General features: G+C 38.0%; 2 protein-coding genes and 1 long non-coding RNA gene across 3 annotated transcripts in view; all 3 read right to left on the bottom strand.

Moving 5' to 3' along the window:
- Positions 1-2,165, bottom strand: part of slc11a2 (solute carrier family 11 member 2) — a 28,343-nt gene extending 26,178 nt beyond the window's left edge. The window contains exon 1 of the mRNA XM_036559364.1: positions 2,030-2,165. The gene's annotated coding sequence lies outside the window, so the exon portion shown is untranslated. The remainder of the gene's footprint in view (positions 1-2,029) is intronic.
- Positions 2,166-11,560: 9,395 nt separating this feature from the next.
- LOC118799382 lies at positions 11,561-16,668 on the bottom strand. The gene is made up of 3 exons (XR_005006113.1): positions 16,623-16,668; positions 14,243-14,328; positions 11,561-11,670 (listed from the first exon to the last, which is right to left on the bottom strand). It is a non-coding gene; the product is annotated as an uncharacterized LOC118799382 (long non-coding RNA).
- A 3,669-nt stretch (positions 16,669-20,337) lies between these two features.
- LOC118799679 (EEF1A lysine methyltransferase 3-like) lies at positions 20,338-26,373 on the bottom strand. Its single transcript, XM_036559665.1, has 3 exons — positions 26,122-26,373; positions 22,703-22,814; positions 20,338-21,015 (listed from the first exon to the last, which is right to left on the bottom strand). Exons 1-3 carry the CDS (start codon positions 26,275-26,277, stop codon positions 20,600-20,602), a joined length of 684 nt encoding a protein of 227 aa, XP_036415558.1. The 5' UTR covers positions 26,278-26,373; the 3' UTR covers positions 20,338-20,599.
- Positions 26,374-27,695: the final 1,322 nt, after the last annotated feature.

Below are 27,695 nucleotides of genomic sequence, written 5' to 3'. Positions count from 1 at the left end.
CTGAGTGATATATTTCAGTTAAAATAGATATTTAGCTCGCTGTTCTTTGCTCGATGGATGAGACTGAGCAACAATATGACGCCCCCCAAAAAATGACAACCCACTAGTAATACTTATAAATTTAGTCAACTTTTAATAATGAATAAAGTATTTTGCTTAATTTCTGCTACAGATTTAATGTTCAATACATGTCTTAACAGTCAGGGTCACTATAACTAGAAAAAACATTCAACTACAACTAATTTTTTGTTTGGGAGAATGTTTTGGGTACAAAAGAATATTAAAATGAGAAAAGCCACAAGAATTCAGCTCATTTCATTTCATGGCAGGCGAACAGTTAAAACTCCTCTCTATCAGCGAAAAACAGCATATTCAGTCACTGATAACATTAACGACACAGACACGCCCACAGCTTCATGTGTTCAAAAAAACTGACTTTTTTTCTAAGGTTTGAGCAGTTGGAGCAGAAAAATTGTGCCATATTTTAAAAATAGTATCAAAAACTATTAATATATTGATTTTAATTTAACGTGGCGCTGTAGGCTTGGATGAAAATGTAAATGAAGACATTATCATCTGAAGAATAATAATGATAAGCAATATAGTCATGATCCAAATTCAGTTATGAAGCAGTACATGTGAGGATTAATCAGAGCTTTACTCTACAGCTGAAATTTTCCCCGATAGAAATACAATATAATGTATGTTTGTATATCATCTACCCTCTCTATTCAGTAAAAACGATAATAGATACTAAATGTAAGACTGATTGAACCTGGAAATAAGCTTTCAATTAGCTGTAAACACAAACAACTTCCTTTTCCAGAACAGGCTCCAGGAATCAAACTGCATAACACAGTTATCAATCATTAATCAATAATATTCAGCTCCTAATTCTCATTTTTTTTTTGTTTAATTTCAATCTGTTGTGTTGGTTCAGCTCCTGTTCTCTCACTTTGGAGCTTTAGCCTTTTATTTTAGTCCAAAAAGTGATGAAACGTCAGTTCCTGTACAAATTCTTGTTTGAATTATCTGTTCCACCTTAAATGGTGCAGCTGTTGCATTTGCAATTTAAGTGGAATGGAAAATTCGAACAAGCAGGGAATTTTCTAAAAGGAACATCTTTTTGAAAACACACTTAAAAAGAAAAAAGAAGGTTCTTCAAGTGTTCTTTAGTATAGGCAATGGTTTTGTTTAGAACCATGAGTTCTATATAGAACCATTTCATGCTTAAGTGGTTCCCTGCATTGTCAAATGGCTCTTCAGAAAGAATGTGTTGTGTATGTGGAGAATTTGTTGTGTATGGTTCTATATAGCACCAAATAGGTTCTGCTATTGTTACGATGTCAAGCTTGAATACAACAGCACTTTTTTGGTGCTCTATAGAACCATTCCTTTTACTAAAGAACCCTTGAAGAACCATCTTTTTTGAAAGTGTAGTAAACACTGAGAAAGCATGCATCTCTATAAAAATAGCCTGATTCTGAACATGTAAAGAAAAACAAATAACAGAAATATTATAGTCAAAAGCAAATCTTAATCTTAAAAACTCACAGAAAGACTACTAAATAAATCGTGTTCAGAGGTTTTTAGTCTTCCTCAATCACTGTAGGAGGAAGAGAAACTGTACATAATGTGTACGAACGGATTCAGCTCATTTATTTATATGTTATATGGAGAAAATGGAGATTTATAGCGGAGGAGTAAACTCCAATAAACTCTTATACACTCTTATTGTGAAATGGTCCGATTTTGTTCTACGTAGCTCTACCTGCAGAGCAGCTTCAGGAATGAATACAGTGATATAGTGGAGTACTTTAAGCTTTTTCCCGTCAAAAGACTGTAATTCAGACAATTTTCTGAGTTACCTATCAAGCTATGGTGGTAAAGGTGGACTAAACGCGTTCAATAAGCTGTTATTTACCTGTTTAACCTGCTGATCAACTTCCGAGAGGCTGTGATTCCAGTTAAATGTAATTTATGTTTCTAATAACCGTTTATCAGCAATAATACGGAGTGAGTATCTTACCAGGGCAGACTGTGAGAGCAGGACACGCACATTTATCCCAGTATATCCAGTCTACGTTCAATTAAGTTCTAGGCTCAGACAGACAGACAGACAGAAGGTTACTGTGTTCTACTCAGTTATACAGCGACTACACGCGTTTTCCGCCACTGCCACTGGAAGTGCCTTTCTTTTTCAAAATAAAAGTCTTAAAAGTGTCTCTGCAAGCCCTTTTTTTCTTTTCCTTTTCAATCTTTGCACGCATGAACAGCAACATATATATATATATATATATATATATATATATATATATATATATATATATATATATATATATATATATATTCCAGATTATTAGATATAGGTTCCAGATTTGTCAGGCATTTCACAATTCAATCATTTGTCAGAGCAAATGAAAACATTTTCTAAATAAATCTCAAATTCACCATGAATAAGTCCAAAATATAGCTGCAAATATTTTGTCCTTGAATGTGATCACAAAGCCAACACCACCTCGCAAGTAAGCACAAACTGCCCGTTTCAATACTGTTTCTAACGTTTCTATTCTGTAATTTTTCTGGAATTATTTTTCTATTTCTTTTGAGAAAGATACTATCTCATAACTTTAGTCTCACTCAAAACTGCATTTCTGGTGTATCCACAAGAGAAAACATACATTTTATACACGTGTCTTCTGAGTTTTATATGGAATGTTGATGATGGGAAAACTCTGAAATAATAAGTTTTCTTTGGGGACTATTTTGCCTCACAACACCCTGCATGTTATGTATCCCTCCACCATCAATGGATTATAAGTTCTCAAAACTATCGTAAAACAGTGTCTCAGACATCTGGTAGTGTATTCATAACCATTTCATGTAATAACTTTCTGTGAGGGAGCTTTTATAGGTTGATGTATGATTCCTATCACCATCACTGTGAACAATTCTGACTCGGTAAATTTCTCTATATTGGAGCATTTCACACTAAACCACTCTGAACATATTAACCACTTAATTATGCAGAGCATTCAGAAAACAGTTTGTGCTGCATTATATGAATAAAAGATGTAATAAATTGTTGTTGTTGACCTCCATATCTACCGAGCTCTTATATCTGCCCTCCAGTACAAAATACCAGTTAAAAGTCTGGACACACTCAGTTGAATGTGGTTAATAACACTAACATGACTATTACTTGTGAAGTTGATGTCTGTGCGTCAATTTATTGATTTCCTAAATAAAAAATTAAATAACATAATATTTCTTTTATTGTAAAATCCAACCCCAAACAAGAGGTTTGCCAGTGCCGGTGTGGTATGAGTATACATGTATCTTCCTCAAGCTTGTTGGATGAGCTTCACAGGCAGCTCCTCATCAAACTGCTGTCGTCTAAAATCTAACATAATACATAATTTGAATTTGTTTAACCCCTTTTTGGTATCTGCATAATACTAGATATTTTTTCATAGTTTTGATAACTTCACTCTTTTTCTAAAATGTGGAAAATAGTAAACCCTTCTCCTTCCCAATAATAATAATAATAATAATAATAATAATAATAATAATAATAATAATAATAATAGTAGTAGTAGTAGTAGTAGTAGTAGTAGTAGTAGTAGTAGTAGTAGTAGTAGTAGTAGTAGTAGTAGTAGTAGTAGTAGTAGTAGTAGTAGTAGTAGTAGTAGTAGTAGTGGCGGCACGGTGGCGCAGTGGGTAGCGCTGTCGCCTCACAGCAAGAAGGGCCTGGGTTCGATTCCCGGCCGGGTGACCAGGGTCGTTTCTGTGTGGAGTTTGCATGTTCTCCCCGTGTCTGCGTGGGTTTCCTCCGGGTACTCCGGTTTCCTCCCACAGTCCAAAAACATGCAGTCAGGCCAATTGGACATGCTAAATTGCCCCTAGGTGTGAGTGAGTGTGTGATTGTGTATGTCTGCCCTGCGATGGACTGGCGACCTGGTGTATCCTGCCTTCCGCCCGATGACAGCTGGGATAGGCTCCAGCACCCCACCGCGACCCGGAAGGATAAGCGGTTTAGATGATGGATGGATGGATGGATGGATAATAATAGTTTTATTTACAGAGCTCTTTTTATGCTGGTGGCAGCTCAAAGTGATTTACAGACAGGTATTAAAGCTTAACAGTAATAGAAGAAACTATGAGTATTAAATTTATATCATATAGATGACACAAATTATAAACACCAGAGAGACATAGAGGTTTAACTGAATGAAGAGAGCCAAAATATGAGTTCTTTCTGAAACGTTTTAATGTGTGGATCTAGTTTTTTTTACATGTTTACACATTTAAACACTTAAAATAGTGTATGTAGGGCTGACATCACCAACCCAACAGAGTTTAGACCCAAAGTGATCCCCACCAACTTTGCACTAATGCCATTGATGAAGCAGCTGTGGCAGATATACAGAAAGGTACATTATATGTCTAAAAATAACCATGTAGCCCTTCGAATGAGTGAATTCAGCTAGTTTAAGGTATAATGTCCATAGAAAAGCACTGACCAATAGAATGGGACATTCTGGAGTGGCTGTACATGAGTCTAAGGTCTCCATGCCCAATGCCAAACGTGGGCCAGAGGGGTATAAAGCCCCATAGCATTGGGCTGTGGAACTGTGTTCTCTGGAGTGATGGAGCATCAGTACCTGACCTCACTAATGCTCATGTAGCTGAATGCTTCACCAGATGCAATATCTGCCATGATGATGCTCTGCCAGGTTTGAAAAGCAGCCATTTTTGAGTCTTTCTAATTTCAGGGTTGTTTAGCCTTCAGTCGTGGCTTGTCAAATGCAGGTGGGATTTAGGTCAGGTGACTGAAATGGGTACTAAAGAACAGTCCACTATTTGGACCTCAAAAACATTGCTTTGACTGTAGGTTTGGATCATTGCCTTGCTGTAAAAGGCATCCAGTAGGTTTTGAGGCAATTTGTGAGATGTGTGTATTTAAAATGTTTTTGTACACTTTATCTCATCTCTCCTCGCCATTTTATGCACCTTTTAGAATAAGATCACTAGATCACTTGGTCTTTTTGTCTTGATGCTTGCCAGTGGTACACCCCTATAGCTCTTACTGCTATAGCAAATTCAATTATGCAATTATTCAAAATTTTCACGTAATTAAATGTTTAAGATGTTAACAGAGTCATTCAGAGTGGTTTGGTGTGAAATGCTCTGTTCTAGAGAAACTTACAGAGTCAGAACTGTTCACAGTGGTGGCGATAGGAACCAGACTTCCATCTCTAAAAACTCCCTCACAGAAAGTTATTACATAAAATGGTTATGAATACACTGCCTGATGTCTGAGACATTGTTTTATTAAAGTTTTGAGAAGATATTGGCCTTAAAATGGAGGGGTACATGTAGGATGTTGTGAGGCAAAATTTTCCCAAGTAAAACCTTTTTTTTTTTTAAGAATAAGATCGGACACCCCTGATTTACACCAAACCACTCTGAATCACTCTGTTTACATTTCAACCAGTGAGATATGCATGGAATGGATATGTATCTAATGGTGGAATTCCTCTTAAATCCACAAACAGGGATTTTAGAACAATATGGATGCCACTTTAATGGTTTGTTAACATTAGTATTGTTTGTAGGGCACCATATATATGATGACAAGTAGAAGTACACATAAATTTGATTTAACAAATAGCTTTACAAATTTCTGGTTATTGCTTTTAGCTCAAATACAATTGATATTAACACAGTATAGGCTTGTCAAACTTGTAAAATAATTTGTAAATCAACATCAATAAAATAAAGTTTTTACAAGCAGATTTTATAAGAACTGCAACCTCCATTTCATGGTGAAGTCAAGTTTAAAACTCCTCAGAAAACCCCTTCACAGCAAATGATCACACACTTTGACTCTAAGCTAACATCTTAGGTTTTTTTGTCTTTAGCACTTTATTTATTATGTAGCTGAATCCGCATGAACATGTGTAATCTGTTTTAGCCTCTATCATTACCACATCAGTCCCTTTGATAGAGGCTAATGCAGGCTAATGGGGAGATATCCCACTTTCCAGTGAGCAGCACAAAACAGATTGCTGTTTATAGACTTACAAAATAATCTTTGAACATTTCCATTTTAGTAGGCAAATGTATCAGGGTTAACTTCTTACTATCTTATTGACTGTCTTTGAAAATCTCTGAAACCTGACAGTCATCTCACGCTAAAACGTTAGCTAAATCCAGCCCTTCATTGCTACTTTAAACATTTCCTTCATTCCTATTGATCAAATAAAATTCCTCATTGTGCGCTTCTTCTTCTTCAGTTTCCAAAAATGTTTCATTGCCCTCACCCTCAATGACTGTGTCTTTCGAATCATGGCTATCCAGGCTGCTGCTGGACAGAGCATCATCTTCAGTCTGACTGACCTCTTTTCTTTCGATTCTCTCCTCTGATAGCACTGCTGTCCTCATTACCTCACCCAAATTTCCCTCTTCTTCTGATGGGATGCTTTCTTTAGTAGTACTATCTACCACATCAGAGGTGATTGAAACATCCTTTGTGATATTTCCTTCACATTCTTCCATGATATTACCTATCCTCTCCTCCAGGACAGATTCCTGTGGCTGCAATTCAGTGTCAGCCTCTAAATTTGTGTTTTCCATTTGTTCCCAAAGTTCAACACCGTCCTCCTCCTCGTTTTCTGAGTCAGGTGCAGTATGTTTGCGAATGCGGTTCACTGCATCCCATAGTGACTTGGGATATTGTTTTTCCTTCATGCATTTAGGTGGTGCAAATGAACTTGGAGAACATATCTCACCATGAACGCTACTGGTCTGAGATGAACTGTCAGAGGGTCTTGAGTGAGCAAGAAGCATTGGAGTTAGGGATGGAGAAGGCAACATGGAGCTTCCACAAGAAGGAGAAATGTACTCTTGGTTGATGTGTGGAGGAGATAACTCTGGTTGAAGTTCAGAGTCTGAAACTGAACAAGTCACAGCAAGTGATGGTGCCAATAAACTAGATTTGTCAGAATGATGTGGAGATTCAGACAGACAGGGCAAAGATTCAAGAGGTAGCTGACAAGTTGACTCTTTTGTGTGAGAATCAATTGTTGGAGGTGAGATATCTTCATTATCTTCTTGGTCAAACAACTCTCTAGTGTTGTCTACATTGTTACCAAAGAGAGGTGAACAAAGATTGTTTACATCACCTGTTTGGTTTGGGGGCATACCCTCCCTGGGTCTACTTTCATGGTCAAACAACTCACTAGTGCTTTCCACAGAATCACCAAGGAGGGAAGGACAGGGGTTCTGAATGTCATCTGTTTCATCTGAGATGTTGGTGTCCCTGTAACTACCTTCTTGGCCAAACAACTGACTAGTATCTCCCACATCATTATCAAGGAAGGTTGGACTGAGATTCTCTGTGTCATCTGTTTCATCTGAGAGGTTGCCTTCCTTGGGAGCATCTTCCTTGCGAAACGTTTCATTGGTCTCCACACTGGTTTCCACATTGTCATGAGGAAGGAATGGACAAAGATTATTTACATCATCTGATTCAGTTGAGGTGGTACCTTTCTTGGGTGTGCTTTCTTGATCAAATGACCCACTAGTGCTTTTCACAGAGCTGTGAAGGAGGGATGGACAGACATTCTGAATGTCATCGGTATCATCTGAGAAAGAGCCTTCCTTGAGAGCACCATCCTTGCCAGATGGTTCACTAGTCTTTTCCACATTGTGTTGAGGGATTCCTGGACAAAGATTATAAACATTTTCTGTTTCATTTGAGGGGGTACTCTCCCACGGACTACCTCCTTGGTCAAACAACTCATTAGTGCTTTCCAGAGAGCTACAAAGAGGGGATGGATAGAGATTTTGCATGTTCTCTGATTCTTCTGAGAGGTTGCTCTCCTTGGGAGCATCTTCCTTGCCAAATGGTTCACACATGTTCTCCACATTGTCACGAGAAAGGACTAGACAAAGATTATTTACGTCATCTGTTTTAGTTGAGAGGGTACCCTCCAAAGGACTATCTTCTTGGTCAAACAACTCACTAGTGCTTTCCACAGAGCTTTGAAAGAGGGATGGACTGAGATTCTGCATGTCATCTGTTTCATCTGAGATGTTGGTTCTACCTTCTTGGCAAAACGTCTGACTAATATATTCCACATAGTTACCATGGAAGACTGGACAGAGATTGTCTATGTTATCTGTTTCATCGGAGAGGTCGCCCTCTCTGGGAGGACCTTCTTTACCAAATGGTTCACTAGGGTTGTTCACATTGTCATCCTCTGTTTCATTTGAAAGGATGTCCTCCCTGGAACTTCCTTGTTGATTAAACAACTCACTAGTCTTTCCCACAGAGCTACAATGGACATTCTGTATGTCATCTGGTTCATCTGGGAGGTTGTCCTCATTGTGAGTACCTTCTTGGTCAAACAGCTTACCAGTGTTTTCCACATACTTTCCTAGAAGAGGTGTGCAGCGATTCTTTATTTTGTCACTTTTATCTGTAAGAATGGGAGTATCTTCTTGGTCAAATAACTCACTAGTCTCATCTGTGTAGTTTTCAAGAAGGGGTGGACAAAGATTATTAACATCATCCATTGAATTCGAGGGGTTGCCCTCCCTGGAACTACCTTCTTGACTAAATGACTCATTAATGTTTTTGATGTAGTTACCAGGAAGGACTGGACAGAGGATATTCACATCATCTGTTTCACATAAGTTGCCCTGCTTGGGACTACTTTCTTGAGCAAAATATTCACCAGTGTGTTCCACCTGGTCTTCAAGGAGAGATGGGTATGGATTCTGAATGTTATCTGCTCCATCTGAAAGATTCCCCTCACTGAAAGCACCTTCTTGGACAATTGTCTTACTAGAATCTTCAATAAAATCAACAAAGGAAGGTTGGGCAGCGATTATTTACATCACCTGTTTCACATGATGGATTGCCCTCCACAGGGCTACCTTCTTGGCCAAAAGACTTGCCAGTTTCTTCCACATGGTCATCAAAGACGGTTGGGAGGAGATGCCTCATTTCATTTATTTCATCAGTGGGACTACTGTTAACTTTGTCTTCAAAGCTATCTTTCTGCTCTTGAGTGGCATCAACTGCTGTGTCGACTCCTGCTGTTGAATGCTTAGTTGTAAAATTCTCTTCCAGTATGCATTTGTCTTCAGCTATGCTTTCATTTTCTTGTTTAATTATGTCCAGTGGTTGAACTGTCTTTACAGTATCTATGAGATTCACTTCAGATTCTTCTAGTGTGCCATCGGCATTTGTTGTTAAGGATTTAGCTTCTTTCTCTTTTGGTATGGTTAATATCTCTTCCATTGGGGTTTCAGCATTTTCAGACATAGCCATGCCTTCCAAATGACATTCAGAATCTTCTACATGATCAATTTCAGCTTCAGGAGATCCCTCTGGCTCTTTTAAAGAACTCTCCTGAATCTTTAGAACATTGCCATTTTCTGTCTGAGTAGTTTGTGGAAGTTCATCCTGTGTCTGTCCTTCATTGCTGGAATTCTGAAGAGTAATTCCAAGAATCCTCTCTGCTCTTTCCTTGAGAGTCTCATTTTCAGAAGTGACCCTCTCAGGCATTATATTATTTGACATTTGGCTCATGTCCTTAATGACTGTATCACTAGAGTTTCTGTTTATCAAATCATCATCGTTCTGCTCTTGGATCTTCATATGAAGTTCCTGTGTATTATTTGTAAGAGCACTTTTCTCTGTTGCATCTGATACATCATTGTTTTGGACTTGAAGGTTTAGAGAGTCAGAGCCGTGCTCATATGAGTCAGTTGAACGTGTACATACATACTGGACATGCTCTTTTTCAGGAGGAAAAATGAACTCAACTTTGACAACAACACAGGTTGCATCAATAACCACAAGACCTCTGCTCTTGTCTCTAGCTGCATTGTTACTGACTGCTGCTTTGCTTTGGTTGTCCATCTACCGCTTGTTCATTTTGGCCCACTTTACCGATATCTTGGGCTGGTTCATTTTTCTTCTCTGAAATACCCTTGGAGCAATAGTGCCATTTTGGTTCCTTCCATAATGGAAACTTCACCATGGCTTGGTTGTGTGGTACACTCAAGCTCTCAGTTGCAGTTTTAGTGGATGCACAAGGATCAATGTTTTCATCTTCCTTATTAGATACACTAGGAGGGTCTTCCTTTTTCTTGCTAGTTAGAAAGTTTATTTTTTCATTATGCTGTGTAAGCATATTCTCCTGAATGTCTCTTTGTATTTTCTCTTTGTTGGTATCTATTAAGCTTTGGTCAGAGGTCTGGGTTTGACTTTCCCCTGTGTGTCCTTCAGGGGTATTTTCTAGTTTGATGGACTCACACTGTTGTTTTGTCAGACCTCCAGAATCGACTTCATCTGCCAGCTGAACTGGTTCTTGGCTTACATTGGCCTGCTTAGCTACATTTGCTGTGCTTCCAGTAGCTGAGACTTTTAAAAGAGGCAATGAGTGGGATTTAAGCGGTTCATCAGGGGAACTGGACAACCCTGCTAGCTCCCCCATACGAGAGACTAAACAAAACACTGTCCCTCCACCTCTTCTTATTTTGGTTTTGCTCTGCTTGGTGAGTGTTGTATCTGAATAGGTCATCTTACTTTTCTCAGGAGACTGATGTGATGATTGTAGTTGTGGTGCAACAGCCTCTTGTTCTTGGTTCGGCTGTTGAGGCACAGTAAGGGACTCTGTAAGTCTGCTTAAAAGCTTTTGTTGTTGTCTGGCTTTGTGAGTATCAAAGTTCGTCACTGCTCTTGGCATCCTATCAGTTGAAGAACGGTCTGTGCGTTGTCCTCCTTCTGTTAAAGGGGCAAGAGAACGCTCTGTTCTTGTAGAAAATGTAGAGGTAACTGGTCTGCTTCCAACTCTGTACTCCGTCACTGGTTCTGCAGGGCATTTTCCCAGTTTCAGCAGCATGTCAGACTCCACTGGAGTGCTGTATGGTGGTGGAGGTGTGTAGTTTGGGGGGTGACTGAAAGATGGGCTCAGGACCACATTTTCCTTGCTATTTAAATTTGACGTCTTCGTAGACAGACTCTGTTTTGCTGGAATGTAAGGAGGTGGCTGTTGCCTTTTCCACATCTCCAGCTGAACCCTCAGTCTGTTATCAAGGGTACACTTTTCTTGGTTATAAGGTACTGATGTATTTGCAAGGGGTCTTTGATTAGGTTCTGTACTGACTAACCTGCTTGTAGACCCCAACATCCTCTCGCTGTCTGGTATGCACTGGGTTGTCCCTGCCTCAACATGTCTCTGCCTGGGAAGAGAGTTGTAATAGCGGTTGGCCCAAGCCTCCAGCTCTCGATAACTGTTAGTACTAAGCTTTTCTTTCTCTCTTCTGTAGAGTGTAGAACTGCAAGTTTGCCATTTATTTGCCAACTCTCCTCTCTGTACTAGCCTCTCCTTTTCTCTGTGTCTCTCCATAAGAGCTCTCTGTCTTTCACAACTCCGCTCTTGACCAGCGTATGTAGCTATCTCCTGGGGGTAGAGTTGATTTTCAGAAGTAAAGTTGGAGGAAGGAACTGTTTCACTCCAGTTTACATAGTCCCTCATAGTTCCACCAGTTCTGGAACCTGGTATCAACCAACTGCTTGGTTCACCCATCCAGCCCGGACTCTCTGATCTGGACTCTGGGAAGTGAGCTGTGGGAGTCCTGTTGGGATATCTACAAGTAAAGGAAGAAGAACATGCAAAGAAGATTTGTTATTAGAGTCTTGCTTCTTGGACCAGGCCAATCTTCATTACTTTGTATACTGGAAAATATGTGGTGCACTGAATTTACTAAATGTAAATGTGTGCAGCATTTACACATAAATAAAATGTATTACATCAACACAATTTTCTTTTTCAGTTTACTTATTTTTGGCAATAATTGCGCTGATGCAACATACAGGTAGATATTTTATCAGAAACATCTATTATACAGGTGCACTACAAGTTTACTATTGCACACTGTAGATCGCTGATGGGTGGTAGACCATTTTCAACACAGCATTAACAGTGGCGTGGTAGTGTGTGTGGTGCTGGTACGAGTAGTGCGACTGTACAATGTGACAAGAAAAGAGAAATAAATCCTGTGCGAATACAAAAAGATCATAGTTGTACACATGTAAAGAACTTTATGTGTAGTGTTGATATATTTATAAAACATTTTGTCAAGTCCTAGTGCTCATGGTGATCACAGTCAGGCAGTAACGTGAATAATTCTCACTACGTACTGTGTCCAATATTGAAAATTTTCCCACTATGTTCTAGTGTTGTAGTCCATCAAGTAACTCCAACATTACTGAATGAATCCAGTTGTCTGTAGGCAAAGGGCCTCACAAAGTACAAAATGTGCAAAAGTTGTGCTGCTATAATTTGTGATTTTATCATTTGCTTCCTAAAGATAGATTAGTCAGCCCAAAAACATCTCTGGACTCAAAGGCTGAGGCTGCCATGTTTACTGTCTTTGCTACCTTTAGCCTGTATCTATTGTTAGATTTAAATAATTATGTTAAAACTCACATATTAAATAACATTAAGCCTTGCTTACTACAAAAACTATTTAGGTTCCCATTTTGAAATCAGCAAAATTCTGCTGGTGCATACGTTTCACCTGTTTCAGTGATGCACAAAAACACTACTTGAGTGGTGCTTTTAAAATTACCAGGGAGGAAAATATTTTTGTTTATTTCACAAAATGAGTGTGAAAATTTAACTCTTTTTCAAAGTTAAAATGACAAACTGTTTCATTAATTGGGATTAACACTTTTTAGAAGACTTGTAGTTTGATTTCAGTGCTATAATGTTTAAATTTGCAACTTGCAACACTCCTTGCACCAGCATACATGTTGAAAATATTTACATGCAGCCCAGCAGTACTGCTGGAGTTTTCACACATGGTGATGAAAAGCTGCAGGATGACTAACGCAAACTATGATAGGCGTCAGTCTCTATCTGTACATCTACAACGTGCAACATAAGGAGGCATTGCTAATAAAGTGGCCAGTGAGTGTGTACGGTCATGCTAAAACTCCAGCAACACCGCTGTGTCTGATGACACTCACAGTCACTATCACATCAGTATCACTGCAGTGCTGAGAATGGACCACCACCCAAATATTATCTGGTCAGTGGTGGTCCTATGGTAGTCCCAATCCACTGATGGAAAGTAGAGGGGAACAGCAATGGGCTGTAACTGTAATCCTACAAACTGCATCTATATGGGGTTTCTGATAAAATGGTCAAACCATGAGAGCATTTCATGGGATGTTTCTGTTATTTTGTACAACAATGCAGTTTTATATGGAGAGGTATGTGTGCTAAAAAGCAATGTAAATGCAATGAAAAGCATGTCTTTACTGCTCCGTTGTGACACGCTAAAATGAAAAGCAAACCCCCATTACACTGTTGTCACGTCTTTTTTGTACTTCAAATGTATTTGCCTCATTGAAATGCAATCAAAACAGTCAACTGCAATGCACACATGAGACTGCATTTAAACAGTAACATGCACAAAACATGCCAAAATGAAAAGCAAAAGATCCGATATACCGATTTAACGTTGTTTAAAGCACAGTGGATAAAAGTGTAGTCATGCTTTGATTTCATTTCAAGGTGGACTGTATTCAATTCTGATATAAATTCAGCATTTTGTTTTTAAAAATCAGAAGGTCGAGTGAAGTGAAAACAGTGTAATAGCGGGTTTATTTTTCATTTTGTTGCATATTCTGCATATCACTATGGAACAGTATTATCATGTGTGCACTGCATTTCACATTTTTCCACTGTAGTGACTGTTTTTCAGTTTGGCACAAATTCCTCTCCATATGGAAATTATGTAGACATTTGAATCAAGTAAATTCAATGCAGCACTTTTTTCAGTGTGTCTCATCACTGCTTCATTTCCTTCTCCTTCACTGCATTTCGGAAATATTTAATATCTTTTGTACTATTCATGTAGAATTTAAATGAACTGAAATGTATGAAGAATGTTTATTTAATGCACAAAAGAGGTTGTTTTTCACTAAGAGGCCAGACAAAGGAGTTATTTATTCATTATTTTATGTTTACATTCAATGTGATCATCATTGCATTCTGATTTAACTAATGATCACAGCATTGTTTTTAACCTTATATTGTGAAGCATGGGTTACTTAAAACATGACATTTTAATTACTCCATGTTAAAATTTATGCAATCAGGAGCAAATCACTACATTGCTGATTTTAAAGTAGAGTATTAGCTTTACGTACGTGTGGGAAGAGGAGCTCCATCCAGGAAGAGTTCTGTATTTAGTGTACTGTGAAGCGTGCCTCTCTCTTCCATCCCAGAATTCCATCTTTTCAGGGAACAAAAGTTTAACATGAACATACATATATGAAAGGATATTTCTTACTGCATGCTCAAATGCTCACAAAATATATCCCAATTTAATATAATAATTAAAAAAAAAATAAAGCAAAAATAATTACAACCGCATTTCCAAAAAAGTTGGGACACTGTACAGAATGTAAACCAAAATAGGATGCAATGATATGCAAATCATGAGAACCGTATTTTAAATGAAAATATTACAGAAACAACACATCAAATGTTGAAACTGAGAATTTTTTTTTAATTATACACTCATTTTGAATTTGATGCCAATAACATGTTCCAAAAAAGTTGGCACGGGGGCATGCTTACCACTGTGTTTCATCACCTTTTCTTTTAACAACACTCTGTAAGCGTTTGGGAACTGAGGAGGACCAATTGCTGTAGTTTTGAAATGAAATTTTTAACATTCTTGTTTGATGTAGCATTTCAGCTGCTCAACAGTTCAGGGGCTCATTTGTCATATTTTTCATTACTTTTTAATGGGCCAAATGTTTTCAGTGGGTGACAGGTCACTTGCACCTGGACTTTTTTAATATGTGGCAATGCTGTTGTAATACATGCAGAATGTGGTTTGGCATTGTCTTGCTGAAATAAGCAAGGCCTTCCCTGAAACAGACACCATCTGGACGGTAAAAATCGGTATTTATCGTTCAGCATTAATGGTGCCTTCACAGACGTTCACGTCACCCATGCCATGTGCACTAATGCACCCCTATACCATCATGAATACTGGCTTTTGAACTGTGCACTGATAACAAGCTGAGTGGTCTCATGATCATGCCCAGCAGATACTGGTACTTTTTTGGCCTTGTCCCTTCCATACAGAGATTTCTCCAGATTCTCTGAATCTTTTAATGATATTATGTACCGTAGATAATGAAAAGCAAAAGTTCTTTGCTATTTTATGTTGAAAAACATTATTCTTGAATTGTTGCACTATTTGATCATGTAGTCTTTCACAGAGTAGTGAACTCCTCCCCATCTTTACTTCTGAAAGACCCAATCTCTCTGGGATTCTCTCCAATCATGTTACTGACCTGTTGTCAATCAACGGCCAGGTGTTTTTTTTAGCATTACACAAATTTACCAGCTTTTTCTTGCCCCCGTCCCAACTTTTTTGGAATGTGTTGCTGGCATTTTTCAAAAAACAATAACATTTCTCAGTTTCAACATTTGGTATGTTGTCTTTGTACTATTTTCAATGAAAAATAGGGTTTAAATGATTTACACATCATTGCATTTTGTTTTTATTTACATTTTGCACAGCGTCCCCACTTTTTTAAGCATTTATGCCCACATCTGACATACTGTCACTAAAACTTCGTCCAAAGGTTCACACCACAAATTGTATCCGAGCACCCCTTGTGGTTATAAAACAAATAATATTCTTAACTTCCCTGCATGCCGAATTTAAACTTTACATCCTTGCTCTGTTTTAGTGCAATTTTCCAAGTAAAGCTGTGCATTTTTTTACTTCGCTCTTTGCAAGGTAAGTAATACCACAAATAATAAAAAAGATGCAAAATCTAAAAATTTCAAGCAAATTTTGCAGATACACATTAATGTTCACCACATTTTCCCATTATTCACACAACAGCCTTGTTTCTCCTTTATAATCAATGCACCTAACCTGCAACACCTGATCTGCCTCATCTGCTCAATATAAACTCCTTATGAACTGAATCAGTTTTTTAAATACAGGAAACTGAGGGTTTTGTTCAGGCTTATTATACACTCCTGGACAAAAAACGGCAAAAAATAACCTTTTAATGGTCTTAACAACAGATCATTAACACAGGTTGTGTGTGTAAATGTGCAGACAGTCTTTTATAGAAAGAAGAGTCAGTATTGATCCACTCAGCATTGACAGCTTCAGACATCTGAAAAACATTGCAGAGCTAGTTTGTGTTTAATATGAGACCAAATATTCTCTATAGGGTTTAAATCTGGACTCTGACCAGCCAAAACGATCCATAACAACCACTATATTTTGGGCTTGGCCTATTTTTTTGCCCAGAAGTGTATTTAGAGCACACAAATTCATGCTACAGTTCAAAATATTCATTTAATTTAGTGCTTATACATAAAATATAGGTGTATGTAAATATCACACATTTTGTGTGTTGCAGACTCACTAATATTAGATCAACTTTGTTAAAAGCAATATGTTTTTTCTGATTAGAAATGATAAAAAGTTTAAGTAACCTTCAGCAAACCAGCTGAGAAAATGTTGCAATATACAGGAAATCACTTTACCTTCGAACAGGAGGATCAGATGAGGGTGGCAGAGCTGCTGCTGGATGACAGTCACACATAATGCAGACTCAGGAACTTCATTTGAGGAGTATGTTTTGGGGTCCGGACTCCTCCCACCCTTCCATAGCTCTGTGTTTGTCTGTTTTAAAGTGCCACCGCTTTCATTCAGCTCCTCTCATTAAAGGAGCGTTTTAATGAAGAACTCTAATGAAGCTTTCTAAACAGTTTTCATCTTTTTTTGGCCTAAAGTAAACATTCCCATCCCTCTGCAGGAACGTTCAATAAAGAGGCATCGTAACACACTCACACACACACACACACACACACACACACACACATTAATGTGCAGCTCAGCAGGTTTAGGAGGTCTATTGTATGATCAACAAAGCGAGGCGATGAGGCTACCAGGCCAAAAATGACAACATTCTCACAAACACAAACATATATATACAGTCATATGCAAATGTTTGAACACCCCCAAACACATTCACTGCTGTGTTCATTCTAAGTGAAAATAAGGTATATTTAAATATGTTTCATTAATGTTCTGCAAATTAGTGCACAATATCTGTTTATTTACTGGGTTTAATCCTCTGTGGTCTGAGTACATTCTCTCGATTTGTTTATATCTTCTTAAATTCTGCTTTAAATTCTCTTCATATATCATGATACTCATATGTTTCATATCAAAATGCTCCATTATCTTCATCACTACTTTCCAAAACCGCTGCAGCAACTTTAGCAGCTGTAAACTGTCTGCACGCCATTTCACATGTCTCCGATGTGGACTGAATGAAGAATGACGGGTTTCCAGCATGATGGGTCAGTCCTTAGTGATTTCCTGAATGTCTATTGGTCAGTTTCTCACAGAATGTAGACGGATGCACGAATCCATCAGTTCCACACAGTGAGAGGCAAATGACGTGTATCTAAGCCCCTCTTCATAGACTCATAACTCCGGATGTGAGTGATGTTCGATCTCGTGATAAGATGGAATGGAAGGGGCGACTCTACAGATTCAGGAAATGTTTGAACTGTATTCCTGTGATTGATTATTGCAAAGATAAAGAAACAGATATAGAAACACTGAATGTGATGTGCGAGCGAGTTTGTGGAGGGTTAACATATTGGTATAAAAAATAAAAAAAAAACACAAAATGTGCCATAACTTTTGCACGGGCCACATTTTGTTTTATTCCTTCCCACACTGTGTTAAATTCAGTAAATAAACGGTAATTGTGTATTAAAGTGTGTCTCTGTGAAGAATGTGCAACAAAACAATAACTAGTGATATACTGTAGAAAAGGAATAATCAAACAACTAAATTGTCTAGAAAAAAACAAACAATAATAAATACATGCATCCTTTCTGCTTTCTTGAAGCAAAGCCGTCAGTGATGTTACTAGGTGTATTTCAGGCAATATCATATCAATATCATTGCTGTAAACATTGTATTATAAATATATAATAGATATTAAACATATGCAGACTCACTAAATGGCTGCTCATGTTCCTCACCACATGCAGAAACCTGCATTTAACTGTAGTATGTGGAGATATGGCCATAAAGTGAGCAGATTTAGCTACAGATTTAGCCGTTTAGTAGCAGATAAGGATCTGTTGTTGTGTCTGATGGAGCCACAGCTACATGGACGTGGGAGCTGCTGTCTTTCTTTGAAACTCCACAGCGGAACAAACAGGCTTTTCTCTCTGAACAGAAACTCAGTGCATCAGCAGAGAGCTGGGGAAGAGGGGATGAACATATTTTAATCACTCAGAGGATGAGATGGCTCCAAAACGAGTGTTTACTAGAGCTCGGCAATAAGACAATATTTATCGTTATGGTGATAAATTATGTCACAATAAGCTTTTCTGAGCGTATCGTGGGATATCAACAGTACTTAAAAACACTTTGCAATGGCATGTTTGATTATAAAGAAATTTTATAATTTGGGAAAAGAATAGGTGACATGTCTCAACATTTATCCATACTCTCTTATTTTTTCCATACTTATCCAGACCTGGAAATTACTAAAAACAAATTTAATACATTTCCTTACATTTGCATACTGCATAAGTACTTTTCTATTTAATAATATTATTTTATTTATTTTTTTCTTATTTATCCTGCTTGTTGAATTAGTCTTGTAGTAATACTCTTATTGCACTGTTGCATATTGGTTGAAAGCCAAAGAGTAATTCCTGAAATGCCTGACAGAAAAAGATCCAATCGGGACTGTTTTTTCTACAACTACAAACATACTGAGGAGGTGACAGAGGAATCAACCAATCATGCTTTTCATGACATGCTACATCAAACTCTTTCACTTCAAATCAGTGAGAAAAATTCACTTTTTATGCTATTGTCCCTTTAAGACTGAGCTTTTTCTGATTGGTTGCCCTGTACTGTGCAGTCTGGGCTGTAGCCCGCGTTATGCCCATATTACGAACTCTGGGTCTAAGCTCCATTTCTCTATGGACAGAATGAATGGGGTTTTCAAAAAATCTCTGTCGCACCGTGTTAAACAAAAATATTCAGAACCCGATATGTTTTGTCCTGTGTACATTTTTCTCCCGAATACCACTGGATCCTCCAAATTACGAGGTTGTTAAAGAGCCTTAATACTAATATTGCTACATGCAAGCAAAGATACTGTGCATCAATTTGATGTCACTAAGCTACTTGAAACTAAGGCGGGCTGTGGCGGTGCTCTGACAAGTTGTGCTACCTTATCAAAGTGTTCTACTGTAGTGCATTTTATAGGTGTGCCTGTAAACAAAACCTCTAGATAGGATATTTTGATAGACTAAAACTCCTTATCAAAAATACTACCAGTGTTAAAACTACAAGGCTGAATTAAGTTTCTTTTTTCGCCAGCTTCTTGTTCAAGTTTCCCTGTTCCATCTTAAATGGTGCAGCAGTTGTGATTAGCTATCACAAACATTAGCAAACATGACAAAACAATACTGACCTGTTGGTTCTGTGAAACAGCAAAAATAAGCTAATGTTACTCAGCGGTCAAGCGGAAATAGATAAACCTCCTCATATTAGGCCTTTCAACCCTCCATGAAGTTCAGACTTTAACTGCTGCACCATTTAAGGTGGAACCGGAAAATTTGAACAAGAAGCTGGCGAATGTCCTGAGAAAATGTCCTCAGAAAATGTTACCAGCATTGATATATTTGATATTATGATAGCCTAAATCAGCTCATCAAGGGCTGAGCAGTGATATTAAGCTGAGTCTGTACTGAATTAGCCTGGGTTCAGGTAAATTTGAAGAGCTTTTCATATCGAGCTGTACAGAACGGAGAGACCTTCGTGTTTCAGTGAGTATCAGATGAAGAACGAAGAACTGCAGGGAAACCTGCTTCTTTTGTTCTGATTTCTTTTCATCTGTCCTCAGTTTGTACATGGAAATACACACCACACTGGCAAAACGTGCTTAAGGAGGCTGCCAGTCAACTGACGTGAATTCAGTGCACAGTTGCTTTAGTTTATATGTAGCAATATTCATATTTCAACTCTTTAATAACCTTGTAATTCGGAGGATGCAGTGATATTCGAGAGAAGAATGTTTACAGGACAAAACACATCAGCTTTGGAACATTTGTGACTATAACAGGATGCGACAGACAATTTTCGAAAAAGTTCATTCATCCTTCTCATAGAGAAATTCGTTTTAGACCCAGAGTTCCTTATATGGGCATAAGAGCGCAGACTTCAAAATGACTACATGACTACAGTGGTCTATAACTTCAGTGTGAGTGGGCGTGGCTAAATTTCTGTGCGCTGAATAGGCAGACTATATAACGTGCTGATTTTCGTGACATCACAAAAACAACTAATTCCAAACAGGCAGTTTAGTTTCCATATATGGACTGTATGTACTGGGGAGTGAATGGTGCGTTTTAAAACTTTTAATGTTTATTTACTATGTCAAACTGATGAAAATTCAGTTCCCCATGATATGGGCCCTTTAATGTTTTGGAGTTTCTGTTAGACTCTCTCTCAGAGCTGCTCTATAAATATTAATGTTACTCTCCGGTTCTCTCTGCACCAGCTCCACCTCAAACTTCTGAGGCAGCCAGTTGTCGTAGAAGTCCTGAGTGTGGTGCTCCCTGCGCATCTTCGATGAGAGGAACACCACGGCCCCGCCCCCACACAAGTGAACCAGCGTGTCCAGAAGGAGAGGGAACGTTTCAGGCATGTAGATAATATCTGTCCCCAGAACGAAGTCCCAGTCAGAGGAGAAGTTCTCCTGGTCCTGACCCCAGGACAGCGGAGCCGCAATCGGCGCTTCTGAGGGCCAACCGTTCGGAGGGGTGTTGGCTTCAATATTTCGGACTGCTTGTGGAATAGCCAGGGGGAGGTCCGTCAGGGTCACACAGGCCCCTGTGGTAGAAATAACACCACATAAGAAGTTATTAATGTTACTATTCAGTGTGATATGGCACAAATTGTTTAGTGGGGGCCCACATCCAGCACTTTCCTTGTATTTTATACTTTCCCCCTGAGCTTCACTTATTTTATGTACTGAAAACATAATTCATGTCTACACAATCATTTTCCAACCTCTCTATCCCTTAGAAATAAACAGGCTGTTTATGTCACTGTGCCTTTAAGAGTAATATTTAAGCAATAGAACACGAGAGGGAGTGTGTTATCGTGAAATAACATCATGGCTGTTGGTCGCCGTAGATCATCACAGCCGTGATGTTATTTGTGATAACACACAACCTCGAGTGTTCTATTGCTTTTATACAACAGTTAAGTAAATAAAGTAAGAATTAAATAAATTGGGCCGTGAATGTGGCGTTAATATGTTTTAATGTTAGCAATTCCTTCTGCCAAATTATAGTTCCTTAACAAGCAGCTTGTTGCTACAACACAGTAACGAGCTCTGCTCACTCGCTGCTCAGCCGGCAGTTCATTCCCCAGCTCCTTACACTAAATTCCGAAACTGTCAGAAACTGTCACCACTGAGCAAGCTTTTTTGTTTTTTATTGCGGCAGTTTTATGGCTCAGTCCGATTTGGTGTTGTTTAGGTTTTCTTCTGTCACAGCTGCCGACTGAAAAGCTTGCTCAGTGGTAATGACAGTTTCGGAATTTAGTGTAGTCTCATCTTCAGAGTCTGACCAAATCGGCTGTTGGTCAAATGTGATCTTAAAAGTATCCATTTTGTGTTTGTGCACAAAGTAAGAAGTAAAAACGTTCAAATGGCTTGATCGTTTCCAGCTGTCAAACTCGGTGCTTAGCAACGGCGTCTAAGCAGAGTGATACAGTGTTTGTGAAAAACCCGCGATGTCATAGTGAAATATCAGCACGGTTAGAACGCCTCTCAACCAATCAGCTTGCGTGGCCAGAACTTACTGTTGTATAATTGTAAATGAGCTCTTTTCTGATTGGCTCTCCTGTTTATATAATGCCTCTTTCTAAAATGTAGGCTAAATGGGAGGGGCTAAACTGCTGTAGGCTGAATGAGAGGGACTAAACTGCTGTAGGCTGAATAGGTGGGGCTAAACTGCTGTAGGCTGAATGGGTGGGGCTAAACTGCTGTAGGTTGAATGGGTGGGAGTAATCTACTATAGGCTGAATAGGTGGGGCTAAACTACTGTAGGTTGAATGGGTGGAGCTAAACTGCTGTATGTTTACATATCATTAAACACTTATTTTTTAAAAAATTCTATGATATGAGCTTTTTAAGAACAACATGCTCAATTATCTCATACATATAGTCTACAATAACTGACACTGTTAACTATTTAAAAATTAAACATTACAGTGAAGCATAACACGCTGTGTAATCAACACACACGTGTAATCAACGTAGCTTCATGTAGTTTTATTTACTGCAACTCTTTTAACTGATATTTCTATGTCACGTAAGTAAAAATGTTGTTAAGCAGTTTTAGAAGTGAAAAGCTAAAGTTCTGTTCTTTTGTTCTTTTTTCTTGCCTCGCCATCATCCTGCTCACCTATACTTTTCAAGACAAAGTTAATGCCAGCAGTAGAAAACACATAATTTGGCTAATTAGGAACATTTTAGTGCAGTGAACAGTAAATTAGTGCTGAAACGTACCTAATCTAGCAGCCAGTATGCTGAGAAAACCAGTTCCTGCTCCCAACTCGATCACTCGCTTTCCACTTAAATCCAGAGAAATCTGCTCAAAGAAACGACACAAGTGGATCGCCTGAAAAAAAGAAGAGGGATCATATTAATTTCTGTTGCAGGTATGATGCAACAACTATACTTTAATATACAAATTTAGAATACAGTCATGTGCAAAAGTTTGAACACCCCCTGGTCAAATTCCATGTTGTTGTTGGTTTCCTGAGTGTGAACAAGTTACACCTCTACAGCAGGGATGTCTAATCTTATCCACAAAGGGCTGGTGTAGCTGCAGGTTTTCACTCCAAACAAGCTGAAGCACACTTGACTCCACTTGTTCAATCAGTTAGTCTTCAAACATTTCATTAGGTGGTCTCCTGCTTTGTTGGAGTGAAAACATGCAGCCACACCAGCGCTCTGCAGATAAGATTGGACACCCCTGCTCTATATAGACACACTTCTGCACATTTTAATACACAATTACTCTTCATTTACTGAATTTAACACATTAAAAAAAACATGGAATGTGGCTTGTGCAAAAATTATGGCACATTTTATAATTTTTTTTATAGTTTTATTTTTTTTCACCATGTTAAACTCAGCATGTAAACAGTAACTGTGCATTGTAAATGTGCAAAAAATGTGTCTCTGTAGAGGATGTGTTAACTTATTCACACTCAACAACATGGAATTTGACTAGGAGGTGTCCTAACTTTTGCACACGACTGTATATAATGACTACTAATTTCTATAATTGTAATAATTCTCTAATTATTATAGAATTCTATAAAATTCTGTAGACTTTTACAACTGGTCCATAAGCATATGCATAGTATATGGAAAATAGTATATAGACAAGTAAATAAAAATATAAATGAACAGCATAATTACAATATATAAAACATGTAATTTGACCGGGGCTGTTCAAACTTTTGCATACTGCAATATTTTAATTAATTCCGCTTTGCATAAAAGAGCATTAATGAAGAGTTTAAATCATTTAGGTGGTCATTCTTTAAAAGATAAAATAACACCTCCTTTGTTATTATCAGATGACACTTTGTGATGACATGCAGATGCTGTGCTGGGACTTTTACCCTAGAACAGCTTGTCCATCAAACATAACGAATGAGACTGAAACCAAACACAGAAAAGGATATCATAGCAACAACCAGCAACCACTTAGAATACCACAGCAACTACCAAGCAACACCCTAGCAACCTTTTGGGATACTATAGCAACCACCTAGCAACATCCTAGCAACCACACTGGGATATCATAACAACCACCTAGCAACACCCTAGCAAATACCTGGGATACCACAGCAACCACCTGGGATACCATAGCACCCATCTAGCAACACCCTAGCAACAACCTGGAACACTATAGCAACCACCTGGGATACCATAACAACCACCTAGCAACACTCTAGCAACCACCCTGGGATACCATAGCAACTGCATAGCAACAACCTAGCAACCATTTGGGATATTATAGCAACCACCTTGTAGCTGTGCCAATTACTCTGCATTAGGGAATACACTTTTGTAGTTAATATTATGTTGCCCTACCTACTGGTGTGCGGTGACATCATCACAAATCTGCAGGTCTCTTAGAGGTGGGGCTAAAAGTCATTACACTTTTGTGTAAGATTATGGAGAAACATAGTCTTTCAAATGATATGACATCATACATCATAAGCTCATATATCGTGCTTAATACAAGCAGAAATCTTAAGATCAAATTTCAGGCTGATTTGCTGTTGGTGCTGCTGTTTTAGTTTGCACTGATAGGAAATGTGGTGAAATGTTGGTCCAGTGCTGCTGAAAAATTTGAGGATCCTTGTGCCTTACAGTACATATTACTGATTTGCTTTGTGTATGCATGTTTTGTACATTTTAATTTATAAAATACTTGTTTTATTACCTTCTTATCTATTTTATGTATCAAAAGGAACCAGGAAATATGATAAGTGCTCTCAAAATGTGTATCTTCTTATGATCCTCACTGTACGCACTGAATTAGGAGAAAAAGCTTTTAGTCATGCTGCATCATCTGACTGGAATATGTTACAGAAAGACTTAAAACTTCAGGAAATCGTGACAATGTATGGTTGGTTAAAAAACTGGTTAAAACTTTCTGTCAGTGTTTTAAATGATTTATTGGGGGTTTTCCTGGTTAAATAAGGAGAAATATTTTAGTCCACATTTGAGATATACTGGTGTAAGTCCACTGGAAGGGAAATACTGCGAAATACAGCACGAATAGCATAAATGAATGAATGAATATTCTGCTTCTTCATGCACCACTGTGCATTCCTTTAATAAAAAATATCTGTAAGAGGATTCTTTATAGTAAATTCAGACATTCGCTACAGCTCACTACACAAGCATTACAGACAGCACTAGAGGAATATTATATATACAAGGGGAAATATTATCCTGTAGAATTATATAAGTATCATATAGCACTACAACAATGTTATGCTTTCTTACATCATTACTGTGGATGTTTCACGTAAATGTGCTGGCATCGTTTATAGACGTACACACTTAAAAATCATTCTTCAAGGGTTCTTTAGTTCTATTTTGTTTGGTAAATAGAACCATGAGCTCTAAATAGAATCATGCATGCTAAAATTCTTCAGACTGATGGAGAATGTGTTTTATGGCTCTACACAGGACCTTTTTGTAAATAGTTATATATAGCATCAAATGTGTTCTTTTACTGTCATAATATGAATCATAACAGAAGAACTGTTTTTGGTGCTGCATGGAAACATATACAACACATTCTCCATCAATCTAAAGAAGTTTTACCATGCAACGAACCATTAAAGCATGAAATAGTTGTATTTCTTTAAAAACATGGTTCTTCAAGGGTTCTTTAGAACCATGAGTCCTACATAGAACCATTTGCATGCTTAGATGGTTCTTTGCATGGTGAAACAGTTCTTCAGATTGATGAGGATGTTTGTATATAGTTTTACATAGACATTTTTTGCAAAAGGTTCTGCTACTGTTACAAGTTTGACAAAATAACAATTCACCATGGAGAGAACCATTTAATCATGCAAATGGTTCTACATAGAACTCATGATTCTATGTAAAACCACTGTCTGTACTAAGGAAAGAATCTTAAAGAATCATCTTTTCTAAGTGTATAGAATATTATATAATATTAAGATTTCTTGGATGTGGATGTTTTTGTAAAAGTGTGTGTGTGCGTGTTTATTGTTTTAGTAGATTAATGCACTTGGTGAAATGTTCTTCGTGGGAAACACGTGGGTGCATTAGTCAGCACATGTAGCTACATTACATGCTTAGAGATATCATAATACGGTGATATGGTAGCAATATCGACCGCGGATCTTCTGCTTCGAACTTACTGCGTCCCAAACTGAAGCAGCTACACCGAGACTCGCACTGAAAGACTGATTAATTTTACATTCCTGACCAAAAAAGCTAAAAGTGCAGTCCTTAGAGAAACTGTCTTCAAATAACTGATCCTCGGCGGGGAACACTTCATCCGCCTCTTCATCCATATCCTGTTTAATAACGCGCTGTAGATGATTAACACTGTGAGATAACTAAGATTAATACAGTATATGACGCCTGACACTCCGCTGCTGCTACTGCTGGTCACGTTTGCTCTTTTAAGCGTCTGCGTAACGGAACTGTGCAGATGGACCCGCCAAGTTAAAAGTCCTCTAACCTGCTCCCTTTAACCACAGCAAGAAATCAGAAATGGACATTTCTCCCGTCATTTTAGAAACACAACTGCAAAACACCAGCACTCAGCATCAGCAATGTTATCAAATCAGCACTCAGTAGGAGTAATGTTATCAAATCAGCACTCAGTAGCAGTAATGCCAACCAATCAGTAGCAGTAACGCTAAGCAATCAACACTCAGCAGCAGTAATGCTAACCAGTCAGCGCTCAGTAGCAGTAACGCTAACCAATCAACACTTAGTAGCAGTAATGCTAACCAATCAGCACTCAGTAGCAATCTCAATCTGCTCTTGCATTTCTTTTATTTTCACAGCTCTTTCAGTTTCATCAGTAATTAATCACAGCTATTTATACATTAGAGAGAAGAGAGCACATTGATAAAGAATAACGAAGAATAACAGGTTGCTTGTCTGTAAAAATTATTATTATGAGTATGTGTATGAAGTGATGGAGCTGTGCTCATTTCATTTAACAGTAAATAAAATAATTGTTACGTTACAGACACCCTTGTTTCTTTCTGGTCAATGAATTCGTGTTTTTGTAGCATAAAAACTACAACAAATGTAAATACTTCTGATTCTAAAATGTCTCAAATAAAACCTTGGAATATAATTTGACCTCACTGCTATGGAGGACTTTCAGATCAAACATCCAGTACTGAGCTCTGAGTGATCTGTAGCTCATTACTGACCCCTAGCGTCTGTACAAGAACTTTCCGTTTACACAATAGGTGAATCAGCGATTTTTCTCTGTCCTGGTTATACTTAAATTTTATTGTTTGTTAAGACATCTCAGTAAAATATCAAAAATCAATATATCACTATTTTAAACAAATAAAAATATCTACAAATCCTCGATTTCATCATACTTTCCTGAATTATTAATCCATAGCAATTTAGCTATCTTGTAGCCATAGACATTGTAGCTAACTAACCTATAGACTTCCTCTTGCATCATATAAATCCTTGTGACAAAATAAGGAAGGACTAAAACACTTTAAACAGTTCATAATGTTTTGGGGCTTCATTTTATAAAATCTTTCAGCTATGTATTTTTAATTCGTAGTTCATTTCAGAAGTGCTACAGTAGAGCTCAGTGACACTGAGATTAATACGTGATGACATTGATTTATCAGTCTACTCAGGCTTTAGCAGAGCTTAGTAACACTGAGAATAATAAGTGATCACATTGATTTATCAGTCTTCCCAGGCTTTAGCAGAGCTCGGAACT

Source organism: Colossoma macropomum, unplaced genomic scaffold (genome assembly GCF_904425465.1).
Source record: "Colossoma macropomum unplaced genomic scaffold, Colossoma_macropomum, whole genome shotgun sequence".
Taxonomy (NCBI): domain Eukaryota; kingdom Metazoa; phylum Chordata; class Actinopteri; order Characiformes; family Serrasalmidae; genus Colossoma; species Colossoma macropomum.
The sequence above is the reverse complement of the archived record's forward strand: the minus strand, read 5'-3'. Positions and strand labels throughout refer to the sequence as shown.